The 27,783-nt window shown below is 37.9% G+C and overlaps 2 gene segments (V, D, J or C); both read right to left on the reverse strand.

Moving 5' to 3' along the window:
- Positions 1-27,783, reverse strand: part of LOC122116814 — a 474,299-nt gene that overhangs the window by 289,954 nt on the left and 156,562 nt on the right.
- LOC122116707 lies at positions 13,080-13,569 on the reverse strand. The segment is given in 2 exon segments: positions 13,080-13,390; positions 13,515-13,569. Coding segments are annotated over 2 exon segments (366 nt in total).

Raw genomic sequence — 27,783 nt, forward strand, 5'->3', positions numbered from 1 at the left:
TGCTAGCCTTGAGCTGAAGAGCTGAGGGACTGCACCCAGGCCCAGAGTTCAGGCCCACGACCAGATTACCCCCCCAAAAAAAAGGCATATAGGTGTTAAGTCTAGCTTCTTGGTACAGTGCTGGTGATTAATTCTTGCATTAACAAAAAAAAGGCCATTTGAGTTCAAAAGTTTGTAATGTATATCTATTTTAAAATGAGCAGCCAAGAGGCAATGAGTGGTACCTAGCCTCAAGATTTCAAAGGATTTTTCAAAATGCAAATGAAAACTGAAGTATAAAATGTTAAAGCAGAGATTAGTAAAAGGCTTAAAAAATTACAATTAGTAAGTCTTTAGCCCACTTATTTCTTGGGCAGTTATTTCTTTGAAGTTTGTTTTTGGGGATTTAATTTTTTGAGTTCCAGGTACATTTTAGATATGAGACCCTTGTGTGTTGTGTGGCTAGTGAAGATCTCCCAATCCATGGGCTTTCTGTTGATCTGAGGTCTTTGATCCGTTTGGAGTTGATTCTGGTGCAGAGTGATATGTAAGGATCTAGCTTGAGTTTTCTACAATTAGTTAACCAATTTTGCCAGCACCATTTACTGAAGAGGCTGTCTTTCTTCCATTCTATTTTTTAGCTCCCTTATGGAATATTAGATGGCTATAGGTCTGTAGGTTCATTTCTGGGTTTTCAATTCTATACCATTGGTCTTGAGGTCTGTTCTTGTGCCAGTACCAAGCTGTTTTGATTACTAAGGCTTTGTAGTAGAGTTTGAAATTTGGTATTGATATTCCTCCAGCATTGTTCTTTGTGTTAAGGAACACTTTTGCTATTCGGGGTCTTTTATTGTTCCATATGAATTTTTGGATTGCCTCTTCAATTTCCTTGAATGAGGTTGGAATATTGATAGGTATCACATTGAATTTGTAGATAGCCTTGGGAAGTATTGCCATTTTCACGATGTTGATCCTTCCAATCTAGGAGCATGGGAGGTTTTTTCCACTTTGTAATTTCTGTTTTGATTCCTTTTTCAAGTTTTTAAAGTGGGTTTCTCATAGAGAGACTCCACTTAGATCTCCCCTGTGACCCAGCAATTCCACTTTGGCATTTACTTGAATGATCACAACAAGGCCATAGTAAAGCTAACAGCACAACTATGTTTATTGCAGCATTATTTACCATATCGAAGATATGGAACCAACCCAGATGCCTTCAGTAGATGAATAGATAAAGAAATTGTGGTATATATGCACAATGAAATTCTATGACTCTATCAGAAAGAATGACATTGCCCATTTGTTAGGAAATGGAAAAACTTGGAAAATAATTATATTAAGTGAAGTAAGCCAGGCCTAAAGAAACATAGGTCCCATGTTTTCCTTTATTTTCAATAACTAGTATATGTCTGAGAAAAGCAAAAACCGTCAGATACGTTGATGTTAGGTGAAATGAACCCCAAGATAAGGACTCAAATAGTTTTTATTTCTTGCTATTGTTTCTAACATATTTATAAGATTCTTTCTTTTTTTGGGGGGGGAGGGTCCGGTCATGGGCCTGAACTCTGGGCCTGGGCGCTGTCCCTCAGCTCTTCAGCTCAAAGCTAGCACTCTACCACTTGAGCCACAGTGCCACTTCTGGCTATTTTCTTTTTACTTATGTGGTGCTGAGGAATTGAACTCAGGGCCTCAGGCATGCAAGGCAAGCACTCTACCACTGAGCAACCTTCCCAGCCCCTTATAAGATTTTTTCTTTGTTGCTTTGTATGTCCCACCCCCACGGAGGGGGTGGGGGTTGGGGGGGTAGGAAGGTGGTGGGGGAAATGGGAAAGTATTGTAAGGGGAAAGAAAGGAGGAGACAACAAATGTACTCATCACCTTGCCCATGTAATTGTAACCCCTCTGTATGGTATTTTCACAATAACAACAACAAAAAAAAACCCTTTGAACTTCAAATATAAATTAGGATTGGATGGGCTGGGAAGGTGTCTGGGCTGTGAAGGTGGCTTAGTGGTAGAGTGCTTGCCTAGCATGCATCAAACCCCGAGTTCAATTCCTCACTACCACGTAATCAGAAAAAAGATGAAGCAGTGCTGGGGCTCAAATACAGTGCTAGCCTTGACTAAAAGAAGCTCAAGGACAATGCCTATGCCCTGAGTTAAAGACCAAGGACTGGCAAAAAATAATTGGAGATGAATTCCCTGGTTATAAAGTTTGAAAGTAAAATTGTTCTTAACATTTGTCTCAAAGTACAAAAAGGAAAAATTAGGATTACAAAATAATTGCTTAATTGCTATGTCAGTTTGCTCTTATACGTTTTTTTTTTTTTTTTTTTTTTTTGTAACAGTTCCCAGCAGACCCACAAAAAGGAGTGAGGATTCTTACAATTTTGTCAGATATAAATTTCAGCCCCTAATAAGTTCTAGGTAGATCATGCCTTAAAAAACTATTTGTAATGACCATCTTTGTTGCTTTCAATTGGAGTAAACGTGGCCTTTTGTTTAGATTTGTTATCTGAGAACTGTGGTTCAAAGCCAGCCTGGGCAGAGAAAGGTCCCTTTGAGGTTATCTCTAATTGGTCAGCAGAAGAGTTGCTTTGGGGCTCAAAGTGGCAGAGTGCTTGCCTTGAACTCAGGGCTTGAGCACTATCCCTCATCTCTCCAGCTCAAGTTCAGTGATTAAGGAAAATGCCAAGGTGTATGTATCCCAGCATGGAGAAAGACACTCCTGGGACCCTGGCAATGATGAATCATCCAGAGGCAGTTACAAGCCACTGCTCGAATGGCAGAGATCGTATCAGATTCTGTTTGGCCCTTCAAAAATTGAGGGGCTGGGAAGGTGGCTCAGTGGTAGAGTGCTTGCCTTGCATGCATGAGGCCCTGGGTTCGATTCCTCAGCTCCACATAAGAAAAAAGAAAAAAGCCGGAAGTGGTGCTATGGTTCAAGTGGTAGAGTGCTAGCCTTGAACTGAAGAGCTGAGGGACAGCACCAGGCCCAGAGTTCAGGCCTCATTACTGGATCTCCCCCCCCCAAAAAAAATTGATCAGAGTCAGGAAGTCATGGAAAAGTAAATTGTAATCATGCCTTTCTAAATGTCTGTCTGCTTCATAACTGGGCAAGAATGTGGCAGTCATCTAAGTGGGTTGTAATATGTGGGGGATAGTTTAAATCCCCAAATTAGGACTTTGAGCAGATACAGGGTATAACTGTTGGAGACTTCTTAAATTACAGGAGGGGTTCATTTTGCCTACCATCATCTTATCTGATCTTTTCAGCTTGTCTCAGACATATACTAGTTATTGCAAATAAGGGAAACCATGGTGAAGAGCTATAGTAACTCCATTTGAAGATCAAACCCCCTGAGCTGTGCTGCCCTCAGAGTAACCCCCAAAGAGCTGTGCTGCCCTCAAAGTAACCCCCAAAGAGAAAATTCTCGGGAAAAACCCAGGTTGCCACCAACCCTGCACATCCTTAAGTAACAGAACAGTTGCCTAAGTGTTCCATCAGAAAAAGGGGAGTATGGTCAGGGTGGACTTAAACCCCCTGAGCTTGTGAACTTGCTTGTATGGAAACCCCCTAAACTTGTTTGATACTATAAAAGCTGTGCTAATTTTGTGCTCGGGGCCTCTTACCGTCACCAGTTACTGAGTGCATGGAGGACCAAGCTTGAGCTTGCAATAAATGACTCTGCTGTTTGCAAAGAGCCTGGTGGTCTGTGAGGGGCATCCAAAATCAGGTACTTCAATGGGATCTATGTTTCTTTGGGCCCAGCTTACTTCACTAGATAAGGACACAAGTGGTTTTTTTCTTTCTTGCTATTGTTTCTAACATATTTATAAGGTGATAGTTTTGTTGCATTGTATGTCTCTTCCCCCACAGTATAACCCCTGTTTTCACTGTATTTGATTCTGGTGTCCTGTATCTAGTATATACCTATTTCTAATTTGAGGAGGGGAAGGGAAATGACAAAATGCTGAAATAAGGATACAGGATGCCCATTGTAACAATAAGATGTACATGACACTATGTTGAAAACGAACTTTACAACTTTGCTGGGGGGAGGGTTAGAGAGGAAGGAGTTGGAGAGAAAAGGGATGGTAAGGGAAAACAAAAGAGGAAATGGACTCATTACCTTGCTCATGTAATTGTAACCCCTATGTACAGTACCTTCACAATAAAAATACATATTATAAAAAGAAAGGAAAAGGGCGGTAGGAGGATTGGGTGGAAGGGCAAGGGGAGTATGGGAAGGGATGGGAAGGGGAAATAAAGGAGGAGGCTACAATGCTTGATAAGAAATGTACTCATTATCTTGCCCATGTAATTGTAACCCCTCTGTACAGTATTTTCACAATTAAAATAAATAAATGAATAATAAAAAGAAAGGCAAGAGAGATCTTATGTGTTCCCTAGAAAGGGACATGCCTTCGTGATTCCTCCTCTTTGCCTGGGCCCTAATTCTTCAACCCTTTCCAGGCATGTTTTACAGTTTTCTTAAATAAAGATGCTTTTTCATTAAGTAGTGAGTCATTCTTATTTAGTTTCTAGATATTTATTGAAAAGTTTAAGTTTGGTCATTTTATTTTTAATTGTTTTTATTGTGAAATTTTATTACTATAAAATAACTTAACACCTATAACCCTCATAGTTTTTAGATAAATAGAAAGGGATATTACTCAACTGATTTTATGGAACAAGTATTACACTCATTCCCAAAAGAGAATTCCAACAACAAAAAAGAATTATAGACCAATTTTTTTGATGAACTTAGGCACAATAATTCTCAATAAAATATTTGCAAATCAAATTCAGCTTCACATTAAAAGATCATAAAACATGATCAAGCATATTGGTTTCTATGCTGAAAAAAAGAAATTCTCACCATATAGAAATCAAACACAATACAGGACTTAAACAGAATCAAAGTTTAAAAAATAGCATGATTACTTTAACTTATCCAGAAAAGCTTTTGACAAAGTTCAACATCCTTTTTATGATACAAATTCTAATGAGGCCTGGGAATGTGGCTTAGTGATAGTTCACTTGGCATGCATGAAGCCCCAGGTTTGATTTCTCAGTAACAGATAAACAGAAAAAGCTGGAAGTGGTGCTGTGACTCACGTAGTAGAGTGCTAGTCTTGAGCAAAAGAAGCTCAGGCAGAGTGCCTAGGCCCTGAATTCAAGTCCTGGGACTGGCAAAAATAAATAAATAAAATTGCAATAACTAGTATATGTCTGAGACAAGCAGAAACGATCAGATAATTTGATGTTAGGTGAAATGAACCCCAAGATCAGGATTCAAATGTTTTTTTTTTTCTTTCTTTTGACTGTTTCTAACATATTTATAAGATGATTTTTTTGTTGCTTTGTATGTCCCTCCCCCACGGTATAACACCTGCTTTCGCTGTGTTTGAGGTTGGTATAATTTGTGGAGGAGAAGGGAAAAAACAAATAATTTAAATAGGGATAGAGTTGGACCCATTGCAACAATGAAATGTATAAGATATTATTTCAAAAAACGATCTTTACAACTATGGCCAGTTTGGGGTGGGAGGGAAGAGGGGGATGTTGGGGAATATGGGAAGGGATGGGAAGGGGAAACAAAGGAGGAGGCAACAATGCTTAATAAGAAATACACTCATTACCTTGCCCAAGTAATTGTAACCCCTCCTTACAGTATTTTCTCAATTAATATATATATATATTCCATAAAATATTTTAATAATGAAAAATGAGGAAATTGTCAAATGTGATGAGAAGCCAACTGTATTTTATGTCCATTGACCAACTTTGTGGTGTTTTCCCTATCAAGTAACAAAGATAATTTTACATTCCGCTGTAGAAACTTGGATCCATATTTCAACAAGGAATGTGATGGTTATAAGCCATCAAGTATTTTCCACAGAGCACACTTAATTTCCAAGAAAAAATAACAATGCAGCTAAGAAAAATCAAACAACCATTACCTTTGAATAGAATTGAAGTGAAGATCATCAGTAATGGAACTGAGTGACAACAGCAACTTTCAAGTGGATATCCTGGGAAGAACTCAGAAGTACTGCTGTACAATCCTCTAAGCATGGATTCTTGAGTCTAACCTTGATGGAAAGTGCACAAATTCACACCAAAGGACATTCAGGAATATAAGTGATTGTGATCCTCAAGACTGATAAGATCAGGGGACTGAAGAGGCTTTGGGAGATTTCCAGGGAAGAGGAGGAAAGGCAGATCTAAGAAAATCTGACCTAGACTGAACTATTACGTGACAAAAGACAATGGGGGATAATTGTCAGTATTTGACATGAGCCTAAGAAAGAATTAGACTGGTATATTAAAGAATTAGACTTGTATATTAGACTTGTATCTTCCTGGGATACGAATGCTGATTTCTTATTTGTTGCAAATAAATAGATATACACAAGAGAGTATGTTTCTTACTTCTTCAATTTGCTTCAGATGGTTCAGGGAAAATCTACTTTGTGTTGTACTTTTAACATTTCTTCTTGAAAATGTATGCATTATCCTGCCCATGTAATTGTAACCCCTCTGTATAGTACGTTCACAAATAAAATAAAATAAATAAAAAAAATTAACCTTAAAAAAAAAATTTCTTCTTGAAATAATTTCCCTATAAGAACTCAAACAGCACTTGTTAAGTACAGACTGAAGATGTTCTAACACCTTTAACAAGGTGGCTTTGTCTCATTCTTATAGGCATTAAAACCAGTAACTAGCCTGGCATGGGTACCTCACACCTGTAATCCTAGCTACTTAGGCTGAGATCTGAAAATCACAATTTAAAGATCGTTTAGGCAAGACAGGCTGTAAGACTCTTATATTCAATTAAGCACCAAAAAAAAAAAAAAATGAAAGTGGAGCTGTGGATCAAATGGTAGAGTGTTAGCTAAGAACAAAAAACTTAGGGACACTGCTCAAGCCCTGAGTTCAAGCCCCAGGACTGACATTACACACAAAATAACAATATTCCTGTTATCTTTTTTCTTTTTCCAAGTACAATTTAAGACCCTGGAACTGAATCCTGCATTATGAAAATCAGGAATCCCTGGTTCCTTCAAGACTCTCTGACAATAAATCCTCTATTCTGGTCTGAGAGAAGCTTATCTGGGATATGATATGATCCTGAGTTGCAGAAAGAGCAGGGAGGAGAGTGATTAAGGATGAAGATGGAGGCAGTGTGATTAATAGTGTAATCAGACTACCAGCCTGAAAGTGATAATCAGAATTTGGGCAATCATTGTCTGACTGGACAGTGTCAGAAAGTACTCTGTGCACAGTGAGTAGTCTCAGAGGCACTTGTGAGTAACAGTTCAAAATCAGCTGATACTGATTAGCATCATTGGACACCTTCACATTTCTGGTCTCAATTTTTTTCTATAAACATTAGTTACAAACAGCATTCTTATTTATGAAATAACATGTAATTCTCCAAAAAGAATAAATATGATGTAACGTGTGTGGGCACACATACAGCTACTTAAAGCATATTGACCATCATCAGTACCAATTTTGATGCTATTGTCTTTCTTTTTTGGGACTGAAGTTTGTATTCAGGAATTCAAACAATCTGGGTAAATGACCACATTCCAGCACTTTGACTCTAGCACATTTTTGAGGGAGAATCTCACGCTATGTTCTGAGGGTGCTCACAGAACACAGTACTCTTACCTATGCTTTCCATATAATCATAGTTAAAGGCTTACAAGTGTGAGGTTTGCTAAATTTTTGCCCTGGCTGCTGAGGAAAAACATTAAAATAATACTATTTTTTTCCTGCCTCTATTTGCATTTTATTGGAAAGGTGACATATGGAGGATTTACAGTTACATGAGTCAGGTAAATAGTACATTTCCTTTTGAACAGTATCACATCTTCCCTCCTTTCCTCCCAGTGTTGCCTTTTGAAATTTGAAATCATCTGTGGAGATCCTCATTTTACAGTATTGAGATCTCCATGAAGAGCACATGTGTCCAGTGAAATATGACATTTAGGGAAGAGTGAGGCATGGTGCTTCCATAATCATAGTTAGCTGGAAACCAGTGAACCTGACAGGGCTCACGTGACCTCAGAAGCACATGGCCTTTTGCTTGCCCTGGTTGAGATGCATTAGAAAACCTTATAGTGCAGATTTAAAGAAAAATGAATGAGACAAAGGATGCCTGTTTTCCCTTATATATGGAAGCCAGATTTAGCTTATAAATTTACTAGTAAATAGGTTAGTTGGTGTACAAATATATACAAATGTATTCATTGGAATATGGTAGATTCCAGGGAGCACTCAAATAGTATAATTCCTTAGAATGGTGAAGTCAAATTTAGCCAAAAAAACAGTACAGGGCAGGCACTTGAATGGAATGGAGTGGGATCCAAGGGCAAAGGGGAAGAAGAATGAAGCTGAGAAAAGGAGAATGCAGATAAGAATTTAATGCAAAGCCAGGTGCTGGTGGCTCACTCCTGCAATCATAGCTACTCAGGAGGCTGAGATCTGTGGATCTCAGTTCAAAGCCAGCCTGGGCAGGAAAGTCTGTGAGACTATTACCTACAACAAACCACTAGAAACTGGAAGTGGCACTGTGGCTCAAGCAGTAGAGCAATCATCTTGATCTGAAGAGTACAGGGACAGCACCCGCACCCAGATTATAAAGAGCGCACAAAAAGTGGGTAGGGATGGATAGTGAGAATGTTTTAAGGGATGACATTGATCAAGATGATTGTATTCATAACCTGCTTTTAAAATGGCAATTCTTTTGTACAGCTGCTGAAACATTAAAAATTGGGAAAAAAAAATAATGATGGAATGGTAAAGTAGGTCCTCTCTGTGTATGGGTACTCATAGGACAGAGAGAGAAAAAAACAGAGATAAAGTAGGTAAATATGGTAGAAATACTATATGAACATATAAAAATGTTTCTAATGAACATTCAAAGTTGTAATTGTGTAGTGATAGAAACCACATGACTCTAAGAAGTGATGGGTATGTAATGTGTAAAAGAGCCAGATCATGATTTTTCAAGGAAGGACCGCAAAACTGTTCTGAATTAAAAGCAGACTGAGATCTAGGCCAGTTAAGGCAACCTGTAAGTGGGTCCTTTTGTCACAAATGCTGTTACAATTGTCAAAGTCAAAATGGTCTTGCAGTCCATAGGACATGATTTAGGATACCATCATTTTATTGGGTCAGATTAGGTAATACCCTCTTTTTAAGAAATTTTTAGGGTGTAAAACTATGTGAGCATATTCTGAAATGAATGAGAAGAAAATACATTTTTTACTACACTTACAACCCATCTGTAAGGGTAAAAATATTTCAAATATTTTACAATACAAATAATATTCCTGAACCATATCCTGAAATTATTCTTCCTTTGTAAGACAAATCACTTTTCTACAAATATCCAAGATAATAATGTTTCCTCAAGGATATGACCCTTAAAAAGCCATATCTTCCTTAATGCCTACCTAATAATTGCCTAAGTCTTGCTCTTGGTTTAGGGACCTCCATATTCTGTCCTTAGAGTGTGGCCTTATTCAGCAACCTGGAAGTTCTTACCAGTAATGATAAACATATTTGTCAAAGAGAAATTAATTTTCACTTCTTGCAGCCAAGCAAGATGGAACCAGAATTAGGATAAACCTAAAACCCTGGACTAGTCATGATCTATTGCAAAACAATGATTCCCAAGTCAGATTCAAATCAATATCACATCACTGAGTTTAGAAACATAGGAAGAGAGAAGACAGAGATAAAAAGCTCCACTAGGAATGTAAGAATGCCAGAAAATCCTGACACCTGATGGATCACAAAGGACCGTATGAAAAACAGTGTCTTCATTCAAGTCCCTATCTTCTATTTCAATTGGAACCTTATCATGTCACAACAATAAAAGAGCATCTGGTCAACCAGAAAGAACTTGGAAACCCAGAAAAAGTAGTATCACTCTTTAATATATTTCATTGCTCCCAGAAATTAGACCACTCACATAGTGCTCCTTCAGTCATTCTGACAGAGTGGACAATTCAAGTATCAAATTTCCTTTGGAGGAATGGGGGAGTATGATGGAGGGGCTGACACGATGTATTGAACTAATAAACTGATTTGGAGAATGATACCTTCTTATGCAAATACTTAAAATAATAAAAATATAATTTACAAGGTTTCAATTATTTTCATCATCATTACCGTGTGGCAACAAAAGTTTCAAACTAAAGAGTTCAAGCCTAAATTTCATAGACTCTGTTTGTTTCTTCTTTGGATCTATCCTGTTCATAGGACAGATCACAGCAGTAGTCCATTCCCCAGGTCCACAGTGGGGCCAACTCTACTGCAGAGAAAGAGAGCTCAATTGCTCCTCTATTCTTGTTTGACTTCAGATTTGAAAGCCTGCAAAACTGCCCACATTGGCTTCTTCTGGCAGGTCCACTAGATAGTATGTTGATTAGCAACAAAATGTTTAGGTGCTGTTCTTGGAGTAAACTGGCTTCCCTTGCTCTTGTATGGAATGGCTGATAGTTGTAAATATGAATAACAGGCAGACAAGTGCACATTCTGGAATTCAAATTACACAATCTTAGGAAGTGTTATGGAATAGATTCCAGCAAAGCTTCAAGAATCACATCCAACAAGGCCACTGCTCATTAAGCCTGCAGAAGCGTCCCCAACACCTGTGGCTTCAGTTTCAGGAGACTCTCTAGGGAAGAAGGATTTTCCTGTAACTCAGAAGTATTACAACTCTGCAACAGTACAGATACCAGAGACCAAGGCTCTTGGCCTGCAGCCTTTCTTGAATGGACTATATCACATTTGTATTTCTTGAGGAGTCATCCATTGTGTTATCCCAAACCACCAATTTGATCTTGGACATAGATTCAATGCATATTTTCCCACATACAAATTCACATTTTGTGAAACATCAGGAGAAATACATGACCACAGAATACATTGCAAACCTATTCTTTACAAACAAAAGTGACTTATCTCAATTCAGATGATGGGGAATCCTAAACCCACTTGGTGGCTCTCCTTCAGAAGTCTCAAGTGTAATTCCAGGACTAAATTATAATAGTGAATCCAAAGGAGTATTTCATTTATCGACGTTAAAGAAAATAATAATCTTCTTATTTGCAAAAACTACTATAAGTTTAGGTAAAGCAGAAAAGGTCAAAAGCTATGTACTTATGACCATATAAGATGATATTAAGTGAAATGTTTTTTTTCTTTCTTGCTATTGTTTATAATGTATGTATAATGTACTATGTGATTTTGTTTGTTTCTTTGGTATGTTCCTCCTCATGGTATAACCCCTGTTTCACTGTATTTTATTTCCTTGTCCTGCATCTTGTATATACATTTTTCTAATTTGGGGAGGAGAAGGGAAAAACAAAATGTTTAAATAGGGATACAGGTTGACCCATTGTAACAATGAGATATAAAAAACACTATGTTGGAAATGAACTTTACAACTTCGGCGCGGGGTGAGGGTGGGTTGAGGGGTGGAAAGGGGTGAGGGGGCTAGTTGTACTTGGGGAAGGAAGGGATGGTAGGGGAAAAATAGAGGAGGAGGCATCAATGCTCAATAGGAAATGTACTCATTACCTTACACATGTAACTATAACTCCTCTGAACAGTATTTTTACAATTAAAAATGTATAAAAAAACATGAATGCTGACAGATTACATATGGGACCCATGTTTTTCCTTACTAAATCTCCACAATCTAGGTTCCCCAGATCTTCCTTTAAGTCCAGATCTGTAAATGTTTAACTACATGATTTAATACACTGTTACTTTGTTGCCTGTGGATAAATTAGAACAGAACAGAAAAAAGTGGAGTGATGTGATCCAATAGAGAAGGTTGAGCAGATGGGGAGACCAGACATCGTTCCCATCTCCCTTTAAACTCCCTTTCAACACTAGGCAAACTCAGTTCATTCCCATCTCCCTTTAAACTCCCTTTCAACACTAGGCAAACTCAGTTCGTAGGAATGCAAGTTAGCATAGTCAGTATGGAGGACAGTAAGGAAGTTACTAAACTACCTAAAAAGAGATATACAAGATGATTTGGCTACCTCACTCCCAGGGCAACATCTGAAGGAAATAAAGCCAAAATACAAAAGTGATATTTATAAAGGAATTTCTGCATATATAGATTTATTGTGATACTGTTATCACTAGAGAAAATTTGAAATCGATCAATTGTCCTAGAATCGATTAGAAAGTAGTGATGAACTGGTGCATATGTGTATGTATGTCTGTGTATATGTGTTTATATATATATATATATATATATAAATATATATGGATATGGATACATGTACACAACATATGTAAAGGAACATGAAATCCTGTAATCTGCAGCAAAATGAATGGAACTGAAGGACATTCTGTTAAAACAGGCAAAACAAAAGGCCATTATGTATGGTCTTTCTCATTCAAACAAACTTAAAACAATTAAAATAGAAGAGTAATTATGTGGGCCTGAAAAGGGCTCCAGGTTAGGAGGCAGGAGGGTGAGCACAGGGCAAAATAGAAGGATATGATCGATGTACATAATAGATGTATATGGAGAATCCCAGAATCTTATTATTAGACACTGCTAAAATATTCTAATACAATAAATAGAAGAGAAGTAACAACTAAAATCTGAAGCAATGAATCTCTTCTTTGTATTATAAACAGTTCCTGATGGTAGCTCATACATGTAACACTAGCTATTCTGGAAACTGACATCTCATGATCGTAGTGCAAAGCTCGCCTGGGCAGGAAACTTTGTGAGACTCTTAGCTCCAATTAACCACCAGAACATCAGAAATGGAACTGTGGATCAGTATGTTGGAGTGCTAACCTTGAGCCAAAGAACTCAAGCCCCAGGACTGACAATAACTATAACACAAAACCATTGTTGCTTAAAATATCTATTACTTGTGTTGTTGTCTTATGAATCTCAACTGTTGACACAATTCACACTCTTCGAGTCTATATTGTCTATATATGAGCAGCTCTGTCAGCAGGTGGAGGCACTGGGAGGAGCAGCTGGGGCAGCCCAGACTCTCACTTCTGTTACCCTGGGAGGTTTGTGTCATGGCTTATATCACTGTGGGAGGTAAGTTGCTATACTGTTGACAGTAATAAGTGGCAACATCTTCAGGCTGCAGGCTGCTGATAGTGAGAGAATAATCTGTCCCAGATCCACTGCCACTGAACCTGGATGGAACGCCAGATGCCACAGTACTACTACCATAGATCAGGAGTTTAGGGGCTTTCCCTAGTTTCTGCTGGTACCAGGCTAAATTGCTATAAATGTTTCCACTGGCTCTGCAAGTGATGGTGGCTGTGCCTCCTACAGATGCAGACAAGGTGGATGGGGACTGGGTCATCTGGATGCCACACCTCACATCTGGCAGGGGAAACATGAAACAAATATCCACATTATTACCCGAATTATAAGAAAGCTCTCCTGAAGAGTAAAACATCATGGATCACACTGAGGACTTTTAATGCCCAATATTCTTTATCCTTACCTGGGAGCCAGAGCAGCAGGAGCCCCAGGAGCTGAGCAGGGATCCTCACATCCATGCTGTGTGCTGACTAGGACAGACTGCTACACCGACTATGAGCAGCCTATGAAGAAGTCCTGAGGGCAGTGGGCTGTGCTGCTGCCACATGCAAATCATCAGCTTCTGGACAAGGTTAAACACAACTGTACAGCTGCCTCACCTCAGTAGGTCTACACAAATTTGAGTCTCAGCAGACTTAGGTCAGGCAACAGACTGTATTGTAGCCACAGAAGAGAATCAGCACATTTCTTTCTTGTGGGTGGAGCACACCACTGATCTCATTGAGGATAAATGTCTCTTTTCTTTTTATTTCTTTATCTGAGACAAGACCTTTACATTAAAAGGTTAGTTCCAGAAATTTACAGTCATTTGCACAACACTCATTTGGCACATGTCTTTATTATCCAGAGCAGGAACTTTGGGAATTGCTCTGATTCTGTGATTCACTGATAATCTTTATGTGGCAATTTATCAGCACTGCTGTCCTGTAATGTGATCCTTAGAGATGAAATAAGGATGTGGAGCTATTACATTGATTAGAAAATAGTTAAACTTGTAAATTGTGCAGCACAGCCTTGTTTTTTCCTATAACTCTGAATTTCTTGCATCAGTAGATACATAAAAGCAAGACATTTTCTTCCTTTCAAACCTGACCAGTCTTTTCCGCCATCCTTTGGGTGTGTATAATTTATAATGTCCATTATTGGGGTCTTCATATTCCTTCTGGATTTTAAACATCTTAACCAAAGCTACTGAGTTTGAATCAGAGATTCTCCTTGAAAAGAAGAATAAACTCGGGTTATGCTGAAGTCTACTGAGTTGTCTAAACCTACATATGTTCCTTTCACTTGGTGGTCTCTTCTAGTTATGAAGAGAACACTGTGTCTCACACCTGGGTTAAAGATATTGGGCCCAAGTAGAATAAGTAGAACCATGGAAAGGTTCTACATGGAAAATTCCCATGTTGGAATTTTTTAACAGAATCCAGGAGCCAGCAGTACATGGAAACGTCATTGATATTGAGAGGAGGCAACATGGGGCTTAGAAGCAAGAGTGAGGAGAGCTGATTGTCTATGCCGGGGAGGAAGAGCATTGATGGCTGCATTGAAGGTGCTGAGGTGGAGTGGGACACAAGGACATCCATATGGGCCTGTGCAGTTGTCAGGGCCCACAAGTCACTACTGCATGGGACGCAAAGTTGACTCATCTCAGCAGTGTTATGCCAGTCTGAGTAATATATGAGCAAATATGTGAGGGGGGATGTATGCTGTGATCATGTAAGTGACAGTGACAGCTAGTGTTTCTCAGTATCCAAAAAAGTTGATCATGTGGCTAAATTCTTGAGGGAAAGAATTGTAATCTAACTACAGGAGAACTTTGTCTAAGAATGTATTTCAGAATAACTTATTGCTATGCATGCAGGTGGACAAATCACCATAAATTCACACATATATGTATGTATATGTAAGACTAGATGAATGAATGAGTGGATGGATAATTTTTCACAGCCTAGAAATAATGATGCTCTAGTTCCATTAATAGATAGCACCAAAGCCGGGCACTGGTTGCTCATGCCTGTAATCCTAGCTACTTAGGAGGCTGAGATCTGAGGATCACCGTTCTGCCCAGCCTAGGCATAAAAGTTCGTGAGACTCTTCTCTCCAATAAACCACTCAAAAACCGGAAGTGTCGCTGTGGCTCAAGTGGTAGAGCGCTCGCCTTGAGCTGAAGAGCACAGGGACAGCCAGCGCCCAATCCTAGAGTTCAAACCACCCCTACTACGACAAAAAAAAAAAAAAAAAAAAAGATAGTACCATCACTAATGCACCACTAAACTTTCTCCAGTAAATGAAACAAGTGACCCTTGTGGAAATAATTGATTTTTTTTTAATCAAAACTAGGAAAGTGTAAGATAATTTTGGACCATTTTGTGCCAAACACAAAAAAATTCCTGGTATGCCCACTGGCCAAGGGATTTTGAATACCATATAAACACTAATATACACCATTAAATCAATTGTTAATCCTTGGATTCACCATGATATTTTCATAAGAAATGTGATATTCTAAAATGATCAAAAACTTCTCCACACATTTTCATAAATTGCAAAAGGGAAAGAATTGTTATATAGCAGAGAAATCTGGCAGCCATCACCTAGTCTAGAATTGAAATGAAGATCACCAGTAATGATGATTCAAACCATGGGTCTGTTAAGAGTCACCATAAAAAGAACACAGTGGCACTTCTGGTCTTTGCTCACATACGTGCACTACTGAGTATAACCTGGAGGAAAATTGCATGAATCTAGTTTGAGAGACATTCAGAAACATGGCTGCTGTGCAGTCACTAAGAATGATAAGAACATGATTATATCATGATTTTTTCTTACACAGTACGATGCAAAATAACATATTGTTCCATTAGAACTTACTCATCATTTGACAATATTTCACTGGCAGTAGGCAGAGATTTCAGTTTATAGAAGAATGGAGAAAGGAAAGGTAATTCAAGGAGGAGCTCAAACAAAACTTAATGCAGGGGTTCATTTGTTATAGCAAGATATGATTTTTTCCTACCTCTCTCCTCTGTCCTCCTGTATCCTACTTCTGTAATTAGGAGAAGGATTTTCCTTGTTGTTAACAAATTGTAGCACTGTGTATACTCCTTGCCATGCACAGGCTTCTATCTACCACTAGGATCTGTCTCTCCATGAGGTCAAGACAGGTAAGATCAATTTGGACAAATGCAGGAGACAATCACTGCCCAGGGAATGTCTTCTCAAACAGGCAATAAGCTGTCCTGCAATGGGATTAATTTAAACATCTTTAAAAGCAAACTGCCTACAAACAATAATAGCTGTTTTTAGTAAGAGCTCTGAAGTGCATAACAGAAGCATTGGAAGAGCAAATATATATGTCCATTCTTTCATCTATGACCAAGGCCTTAAGTTATAGATTAAAGAAGGAAAGTAAGTTACATTTGAAGGAAGTATCATTTTGAATCTGAGGGATATAATTGATCAAACATAATTTCTCTCCCTTTGCCTGTGAACAAACCACTTAAAATGAAGATTGGTTCTCTTCATTAACAGAGATATTAAAAATGGTCTAAGATGCTCTGTTACAATGGAATCCAGGTTTGTTTTGAATAGAGAGTCAGAGTCTGGTTCATGTTACTCATCTGTGTGTTTGCTGATTTCCAATTGCCGGGACATGATGGCAGGAAAAATTAATATCCTTATTCAGAAAATGAGTTAGTTAAATGGGCTTCAGTGAGATCACATGGGATATATTTAATGAACCACAGATGTTCAATTTTAACTTATTTCTTCTTCCTCTCATTCTAATCATGCTAAGAGTTGAAGAGACAAAATGTGTTCCCAGATGCCCACTACCCACTTCCCTTGAGTAATAGTGTTGCTAGAGAGAGTGGCGAGAGGGGAGCAGGTGGGGTGGGGTGGCTGAAGTCTCAGGAAAAAGGACAGCAGGAGAAGTATTTGTGCACTCCTGATCAATGGTTGCTTTTCTTCTCTTGTGAATGTTCTGTCCCAAAGTCTCCCTCCAAGACATTTCTCATAAGATTTTTTTTTATTTTTCTTCCTTTAAAAAATAGTATTGGCTTAGAGTAACTGTACCAAGTGCTTTCATTGGGATATTTATAAGTTGATTATAATATACATTGATCAAAATTCAAAATATATATTATTCTTTATTCACATACATTTATATGACATATATGTGTATATACCACATATGTCACATATTCCATATAGGACACCCAGGTTACATATATGTCACATGGGTTACCTACATTATATGCTTCACATATGCCACATATTTGCCATATGCATGTTACATACACTATAGTCACACGTGTCAAATATGTCACGGGTGTTATATATGTCACATATGTTTCTTGTGTATTGGAGTGTGCATTATTTGGACGTTTATATGCTAACATATATGGGTATATTGTCCTAAATACATTAATGACATATGTATATATTCTGAGTATATGTTTCATGTATATATAATGTTCCCCCAACTGAACTTCAGAGCATGGCTGTAACTGCAAAGCATTGTCAGCAGGTGAAACCACAAGGAGAAGCAGCTGGGGCAGCCCAGCCTGTCACTGCTGCTTCCCTTGGAGGTTTATGTTATGGCTTGTACCACTGTGGGAGGGTAACTATTACTCTGTTGACAGTAATAAGTTGCAAAGTCTTCAGGCTGAAGGCTGCTGATTGTGAGAGTGAACTCTGTCCCAGATTGGCTCCCACTGAACCTGGATGGCACCCCGGATACCAATCTGTATGCCCAGTAAATCAAGAGTGTAGGAGCTTTCCCTGGTTTCTGCTGATACCATTCTAAATTATTGCTAATACCCTGACTGGCCTTGCAGGTGATGGAGATTCTGTCTCCTACTGATGCAGACAGAGAGGATGGAGACTGGGTCATCAGAATGTCACAATTGGTACCTGATATTGGAAACAAAAGACAAATATCCACCCAATTAATTATACTGCGAGACCTTCCATGAAGACCCAGGCTTCTATACCTAGGCTTCTCCCACAGGGTGGAAGAAGTGCTGTCCTTCCTTACCTGGGAGCCAGAGCAGCAGTAGCCCCAGGTGCTGGGCAGGGGCCCTCATGTCCATGGTATGGGTTGACTGGGACTGACTGATACACAGAATTTGAGCAGCTTTAAAGAAGTTCTCAGGCCTCGTGGGCTGTGCTCTGAGCTCATGCAAATCCTCAACTGCTAGGCAAAGCAACAGAGCCAGCACAGATGCAGGGTGGTAGAAATCAAGGTCAAAACCCAGAACTAAAGTTATCATGTGTCCCAATGAGACCTACACATCACAAATTTGTCCTTGAAAAATGTTTTTCCAAAGACAAAACGACACTCTTACTGTTTTTTTAAAAGTTTATTTTTATGAGATGGGAAGGTAGCTCAGTGGTACAGTGCTTGCCTCACATGCATGAGGCCCTGGGTTCGAATCCTCAGCACCACAGAAGCAGAAAAAGCTGACAGTGGCACTGTGGCTCAAGTGGTAGAGTGCTAGCCTTGAGCTAAAGAGCTGAGGGACATCGCCCAGGTCCAGATTTCAGGCCCCATGACCAACCAAAAAAATTAAAAAGTATGTTTTGATTTCAACATAATCTATATTAGGATATTTGCAATAGTTTTTTCATGTCAGTCACTCAGAAAAAAAGTCAGAATGAAAATAATTTTAGAAGACTGCTGCCTTGGCACCAGATATCTGAGTTTTTTTGTTTTTCTGCCCTACCCCAAAGTGTAGTTAATCATAACCAGCATTACCCAGAAGTTGATAAGTCATAACACTGATCATAGGTAGGTAGGTAGTTGGCTAGGTAGAAGTAGGTAGGAATGTATGGAGTTAAGGAAATAGAAAAAAAATTTAAAAAATTAAGATAGATTAAAGCAAGGAAGCAATGATACAAGGAAGGAAAACCTAGATAGCTGCCTAGGTAGCAGGATGGATTTAAATTTTTTTAATACCGTGTTAAAGCACAGCAAGTGCAACCAAAAATCATGATCTGCAATATAGAGACCAGCCCATGGAGTTTGCATTGCTGCCCTGTGCACTCCTGATGAATATTGGCTTTTCTTCTCTTGTGAATGTTCTTTCCCAAAGCCTCCCTCCAATTCATTTCTCATAAGATTTTTTTTTAATTTTCAACCTCATATGAAGGAAAGAACTTGATTCTATTTCTTGCTTTGTAACAATTAGTCTTTTCAACACCAGTCATTTTCTAAGCTTTTCACTGCAGTATATCTCCTATCTTTATTATCTGAAACTGTGGCCCCTCAGAAACTATGTTGTGCTCTAAACCATGGGCTCACACTTACTTTAGTCTAGTCCATTCCATACATCTGAATATCCCTATATCCCTCTCCACATTCTCTAGTGTCTAAGTGATGATGTTTTCAATGACACACAATGAGACACAAACAGGCAAAAAAATGGGGTGAAATGTAACATGACCAAGATTGAGGATGAGGAACTGGAGCCACACAGTATGCAGAGGACATCTCCAGGCAGTTAGGACAAAGACCACAGGCTGTGAAGCTAGAGTGAAGTGAGCAGTGTTCCCACATGGAGTTTATTCATTACTATGTCCAAACAAAAGCAGAAACTGGATGGCCATTTGGAAAACTTTTACTTACACTTGGCTGAGAACTGTGACAATGTATGAAATGAGTGAGAACTAGAAAAAGAAATATGTCTCCTAAATGTGGCTCTGATACAATAAAAAATATATGTTTGCTCATCCTCTTCTGCTCATGACATGAAAGCCTAGAAATCCCTTGGAATTTTAGAGAGAGAGAGAGAGAGAGAGAGAGAGAGAAATGTTTGGGCCTGGATCTGAATAAAGACTGAAATCCAACAATATTTGTTACACAGTGTTCTCTCTATGAGGGAAGCACAGGTAATATGCCCCGTGAGGATAGATAACCACATGGCTTTGCCTCCTAAAGCATTTTTTTCTCTGAAAGTCCAGTTAATGTGGCTGAACCTAATCTATGGAATGTGATGGCAATCAACATCCTCAAAACTGAACAGCACACCAAATGATACCTGAGAGTTAAGAAGGCAAAATCAGTGTTTTAGAGAAGCAAGTGTCCACTCTACAATTAAGGACCAATGCTGCCACTTAATCAGAGAAGGAAAAGGTTAGTCATAGCACTAAAAGGGGTTATTGACAATCTTGGGGATATAAGAGACAAACGTTTCTTTCTCTTTTTTACCCTCAAATGCTTCCCTTAAAATAAATGGACAGGCTACTTTTTTATTGAAACATATGATGAATATAGTAAAAATACACACTCTGCTAAAAATAGATCTGTGTTGGTTTATATAGATTTCATCAGACAGTAATCATCCTCAATGACCAGTGTGTACTGCTTCAAGCTGTGAACACATGATGGATGAGAAGACCTCTGACTTATTTTGGATAACTGGCCACTAGTGAGCACACAGTTGAGTTTAATTTCCATGAAATGTAATTGTTCAACTTCTTGTCTATTTCCCTTTTCATTATGATAAATTAGAAGACACTAAATGGAACCAGAAGGCCAATACCATGTGCCCTGATTAAGGACATTGCTGAAAGTGGGAGAATACACTGGGGACCAGTGACTCAGACCTGTAATTCTAGCTACTCAGGAAACTGAGCTGTGAGGATCACAGGTCAATGCCAGCTCACACACAAACCTCTATGAGACTCTTACCTCCAATGAACCAACAAAAGCCAGCAGTGAAACTGGATCAAGTAGTTCAGCGCTATCTTTGGCGAGAAAACCTCAGACACAGCATCCAGACCTTAAGTTCAAAAGCCACAACAACATTGAGAAAGGAGATGAGAATCCCAAAGGAGTAAGTTAGGAGCAGCCATAGAAACAGGATTTGTTCATTTGATTTCTGCCAGTCTCATTAAAATGAAAATTCTGTGAGATCATTGATTTTCTTAGATATGCTCATAACTTCACTGCTGGCAATTGTTCATAATAATCAGTGTATAACCGTAAATAATTCCTTTGTGTTCATGATAGGAATAAATGAACAGCTGTACAACTTGAGACCTGCTGTTGTTTCATCTTTGACCACCAGGGAGAGGAGTGGAACCTTAAGACTTGTCAGTGGCAGGCATAGGGAGGACTTGAACTGGGACAGGATAGTCTGGCTGACATGAGTAGCAGTGACAAAGGTGACTCCTGAGCATGTAGTGACTCAAGGTTCTGCAGTGGTGCTTGTACTGAGAGAGATATCAGAAGTCTGCTCTGATGTCTAAAACTGATATGTACTGAAGAAGAGGAACTTAAACATGACTTTAAAACTCAAACAAGGGGCTAAGACAAAGCCATGAACCCTGCACTCTGTTCTCATCCTGTCCAATGACTTAAATATTTTGCATGAGGTAACACAAGAAGTAATGCTTCCCTTATTTTTGTGATCAACTATTCTGGTACCAACCATATCATGTTTCACATGGTGTATCAGTTAGAAGAGTTTAGTTAATGTTTAATGTATTTAACTACTGAAAATTTTGGTGAATATTAGTGAGAATCTTGCAGTTACTATGCCAATCCTGACCATTCACAGTCTCACAATGACAATTCTTGGGAAAACTCCATTTTTGTCTCCCTTTCCAAGATTTACCACACTTGCACTTTTCTTTCACATCATCTCATGATTTGCATAGTACTATTGGGTCCAAGCCAGGATGCACAGAGTTCTGTTTGCAATTAGCTTGTGGCTCAGATTTTCCTGGGCTTCACTTAATAATGATAACTGCCTACAGGTGTAAGAACCTTGCATGACTAATCATTTCAACAGGGAAACAATATGATAATGCTCCATTTCTCCCTACTTCATTTGAGGCTAACATAACCATCTTCTGGAAAATAGTGCCTCCTTCAGTTCACTTCGGAACAACGTTCACACACCTGAACACAAGTGCTAAAGCAATGGGAGCTATAGATTGATGCTGGGAGACAGCAATCAGGCTTGTAGCCCTGGCTGCATAGGAGGTTGAGATCTGAAGGATCCTGATTGAAGGCCAGTCTAAGAAAAAATGGTCACAAACCTATCTCCAAAATGATCTCTAAAAGCATTTTTGGGTGCATGGCCTAAGTAATCGAGGATCATTCAAGTAAATGAAAAGCCATATGTTAATCCTCAACTCTTAAAAATAAATATTAATAAAATGTCGTTCTTTTAAAGTCATTCTTAATTGAAAAGCAACACCAGCAAACAAGTCTGACTCTAGTTAGTGTTCTGAAAGAAAGCTAACCATAAAATCTCTTCTGGGAAATTTAGCAAAATATGACATTTTAACAAGCTAAAAAGTGATAATTGTATAAAAATAATTTGGCTTTATATGTCAAAATTACTGGCAATGATCTCTGTAAAAGACAAAAATTCATGATGAGCAGAGCAAATTAGAGTAATTAGTTTATATCTCCACAAAACATTTACTGTTATTTTTAGTATAATTTTTAAGATCTGTGGATTTTAACTTATGTTACTCAAGTTAACAAACTTGAAACTGTTATCATTCTATAAATGTTTAAATCTGTTTCATTCTAGTGAAAGGAGTCAGTAAATAGGGAGTTGTAAAAGAAATGTAAACATTTTATACACACATAAATGAAATCAACACAGTAATGAAAGTGAGTGCTACTTTGAAAATAATTCAGTGCTCAGAAATAATTTAGAAGAAATATTAAATTAAAACTCCAAGTGATTTTGGTAAGGAAAAGGGAATTAAAATGGTGAAAAAAGGACAAGTGGTGACCCATTGCCACAGCAATACCCACAAACACTAAGTTGTAAATGAACTTTACATCTTGTGGGGAAGTGTAGTCAGGTGGGAAGGAAAGTGGTAGAAATTGAGGGAGGGGGTAAACAAGAAATGTACCCATTACCTTACATATGTAAATGTAACCCCTCTATACATCACTTTTACAACAAAATTAAATTAAATGTAAAAAGTAAATAAATGGATAAATGTTGGAGGGCCATCAGGTAGAGTGAAAAGTAAAAGGAAATGGCAATAAATAATAAATTCAATAGAAGAATACATTATATTATATATTACAACGCGATATTATATAGTCTCTGTGTATAGAGAATATTATGAAGTAGTATATACAGAACATTTTATATACATGAAACATATACACAGAATATATACATATGCCATTAAAGCATATAAGACATGTTAGCATGTTAGTATGTTAGCATATAAACATTTGTCAATAATGTGCATATAGATACCTGACACATATGAAACATGTGACACATACAACACACGTGACATATTTGACACATGTGAACTATACATCATATGTAACATGCACATGACAAATATGTGGCATATGTGATGCATGTAATGTATGTAACATATATGATGTATATGTGACCTGGGTGTCCTATATGGAATGTGACATATATGGTAGATAGGCATATATGTCATAGAAATGTATGTGAATAAAGAATAATAAAGAATAGTATATATTTTGAATTTTTGATCAATGTATATTATAACCATCTTGTAAATATCCCAATGAAAGCCCTTTGTATAGTTCCGCTATGCTAATACTACTTTTTACAGAAAGAAAAAAAATCTTTTAAATCTCAAAAAAAAATACTATCAGGCCTACTACTTAATAGCAAATTCGAATTCTTAGAAAATGTGTATCAATATGAAATTTCATAAGTCCTCACTTATTGGAACATACTACTGGAAAATATAATGGATTCAAAGTATTCTTTGAAGATATTTGTATTTGAAAATGTATTGACACTTGTTTTCTTTTTTTCTTTTTTCTTTTGTCAGTCTTGGGGCTTAACTCTGGGCTTGGATGCTGTCCCTGCTCTCTTCAGCTCAAGGCCAAGGCTCTGCTGCTTGAGCCATAGCACCACTTCAGTTTTCTAGTGGTTAATTGGAGATAAGAGTCTCATGGACTTTCCTGCTCAGGCTGGCTTTTTGTGAAAATAAGTGATTAAACTTTTAAGAGACTATCATTATTACTTTAATATATATTTTTATTGTAAAGATAATGTACAGAGGGTTACAGTTACATGAGTAAAATAATGAGTACATATCCTATTGAGCATTGTTACCGCCCCTTTGTTTTTCCCTTTATATTTTACCTTTTCTCTTCACCTCCCCAAGTACTCCCTCCCCACCCAAAGTTGTAAAGTTCATTTTCAACATAGTGTCCTGCACATCTCATTGTTACAATTGTTCCTTCTTATTGGCTGCTTTCTGTCATAATATATGAACTTTAATTCTACAGAAATTAGAAAATCTTGCCAAAATTCTACTCTGACCAAAACAGGCCATTTCAGCCAGGTGCCAGTGGCTCACACCTGTAATCCTAGCTACTTGCTAGGAAGCCTTGATCTGAGGATGGACATTCAAAGTCAACTCTAATAAAGTAACAAAACCAGCAGAAGTGGAGCTGTGGCTCAATTGCTAGAGTGTTGGCCTTGAAGCTAAAATGCTCAAGGATGGCTCCTAGGATCTGAAAACAAGTAACAGAACCAGTACACTGAAGAAGAAAAGAGCCATTTCAATATTCATACATTATCTATAGAACTAACAGACACCATGGACAGTAAAATGTCCTCCAGTGACTTTGACCTAAACTGTCATTCTCCTATATTACCACATAATACTGGTGACCACATGCTGGACAAGGAAAAGAGTAAGGACCCAAGAGGAGTGTCCATTGTGCCCAGGTGGGAAGCAGGCTTCCAAATGTCATTGAGAAAGACCAGAGGCAATCTAAGGAGGAATAACTTACAGAGAACACTTTGTATTCAGCCATTCTGGCTCCTTTGCCTGATGTTCTTAGTCTTGGGATTGGACTCATGTATATTATCAGGTGTCAGCCCAGATGCTACTCAAAGTGAGTTGTTTGTGTCCATCAAGCTGGAGCATCACTGGGCACAGGAAATGTGAAACTATGGAAAGATTGTGATATCTATGGAATGATCACATAGAAAAGATACGATCTCAAGGACTAGGAGCAAGTGGACGAAGATCCTCAAAGCTGGAAATTAACTAGAGGTTGAGGTGCCAGGAAATATAGAAGGGCTAATTTGTGTGGAAGACTTCACCCAGAGACATAGAGTGAGTACCTGGGCCAAAAAGACACACAGGCCCAGTACGTTTACGAATTTCCATGACCTGGATTTATCTTTCCTTATCACTAGATGGTGTGGATGGAGTTTCCTGCAGTGAACACTGTATCCACTTCTTTGATGGGTAAAAACCAGTGCTTCTTTGTACTGTTTTTGAAATAACTGGATATGCAAAATTAAAATTGGCACATATAAACCAGCCTTGAAGTAAAATAGCAAGCAACCCCACTTCTGGACATCTATTCAAATGACCAAAACCCAGGTTACACTAAAGCCACCAGTAGAACCATATAAATAAATTCTGATGCCCCTCAGTGGATGAATGGATCAAGAAAATGTAGTATTTATATATGCATTTGAATTCTATGCTTCCATCAGAAAGAATATTGCCCCACTCACAAGAAAATGGAAACACCAGGAAATATAATTCTAAGAAAAGTATTCGAGAGCAAAAGAAACATAAGCTTTATATTTTCCCTCATTTTTAATAGCTAGAATGTGCCTATAAATCTACCATGAAACCCAATGGATAGTAAAAGACAGATGAATGCACCTGGAAATAATTAAACAGTCATCTAAACATCCACACAGTGAGAACAAAGGAGGGTATCTTAGGAGAGGATCACAAAGGCTCAAAAGCTATGTGCATATGATCATATAGAATGATCCTTGTCAAAATGAACTCCAGGTAATGGAAATATAGCTTTTTAATTAAACTGTTTGCATTTTTTTCTTTCTTTTGGTTTATTTCCTTCTGTAGCTTTTTATTTCTATACAATTTGTCACACACACACACACACACACACACACACACATATATGTTTATCTTATTTAGGGAGATAAAGATGAAGCACAAAAATGGCAGAACAAAAAGTAAAGCAATTTAGCTCTGAAACCTGCTAGACACCATGTCGGAAATGAACTATAAAACTTTGGCTTGAAGGAAATTAGAAGGGAAAAAGCTATGATAATAAGGAAGGGAGAGACACTGTTCAAAAGGAAATGTACTAATTATCTGACTCATGTTACTATAACCTCTCTGTATATGACCTTTACAATAAAATTTAAAAAAATAAAATAAAAAATGTTAAAAAAAATAAAAAGTTAGAAAGAAATATGTGGTTTGGATAAATAACAGGATGCATTCATAAATAAAAGTATATTTAGCTAACTTGCATATGCTCTAGACTTTGGCTAGACAAATATTTGAGCAAAGGGACAAGTTCTATACTGTATTAATGAGGTTCCAAATACAGAGAGACCTGTTCCCCATCTGGCTTTTAGTGGAATGTTCATCATACTAGAGATGAAAGTCTTATTCATGGGGGAGAATGGAAATCCAGGCAACTCCTATGTTGAACAAAATCTGTGGAGTGGGATACCATCCACCAGAAACTTGTACACTAATACTGTGTGCCTTTTCTAGACAAGTGATCCTTGTTTCCACAAGGAAATAATATGTGGATAAGTATTAGTGGTAACAAGGAGCACAAAGAATGTTAAGTGAATGTGAATCTGTAAGAAAGTATCTCTAAAATACTAAGAAAATTTTCCTTGTTTACACTCAGCAATCTTTTGATCTTTCTAGTTCTTGCCAATTTGCATTTATTTATAAGTGGGGGTAAGTTCCCTTCTTTTTTTCTGAGAGGAAATAGAAGATCTTCTATGAAACATCATTGGGTTAAGAGGCTGAGTGGTGGGCTTGTCCTTTCTGCGTGCTAATCTCTCTTGAAGCCATCTTACTCACCAGGCCACAACTCAGAGTGAAGATTTGTTCTGTGCATAACTGAACCATGTAGACCTGGTGATCTCTTCATGTCCTCTATATTCCCTGTCAAGTCTCAACCAGAAGGGCTGGTGGGGGTTGTCTTTAAGGTTTCTACAAGAAACTGCTCACCTAGAAATTTTGGATCATTCTTCTAGTTTGGATCTCCTCCAATGACCGTTGGGGGAAACTACAAATGCTCTAATCTAGTGTCAGATGAGTTGCATAACATTTCTCCTTTTCCATGTCTGTCTTTCTACTTTCTTAAAAGTGTCTATTAGAGCTTTGAAGTTAATTAATTTTACCAAATCTAATTTATCCCTCATTTCCCTTCAGGTCTCGGCATTATGCTTATCTAATGAAATAGTGCTAATACAAAGTCATAGAGAAATACAGCTGAGTTATCTGGTAAGAATTTAATATTTTAGATCCTATGCTTGGGTTTTCATAGCAATTTGTTAATTTTTCTAAATACTATGTAGCAATGATCCAACTCTAGACTTTTGCATATAGTGATCATCTGCTTCACAATGAATTGTAAAATAAGGATTTTTCTTTGTTGTATTTTGTTATCACCCTTGCCAGAAATTAACTAATCATGAAAGTGGAAGAGCTTGGTAGCAAGTCTCCTCTATTTTCCCTGTGTCTATCACAGGATCAGAACAGGGTTACCCATAAAACCACAGCTTTTCATTATAAACTCTTTTTGGTATAATTGTAAGAGCTTCTTTTTACTTTATGAAGACAACAGGATGTCACATTATGAACTCCATGTAAGTATCAGCTTATCT

This window comes from Dipodomys spectabilis, unplaced genomic scaffold, assembly GCF_019054845.1.
Source record: "Dipodomys spectabilis isolate Male_0828 unplaced genomic scaffold, ASM1905484v1 ptg000137l, whole genome shotgun sequence".
Classification (NCBI taxonomy): Eukaryota; Metazoa; Chordata; class Mammalia; order Rodentia; family Heteromyidae; genus Dipodomys; species Dipodomys spectabilis.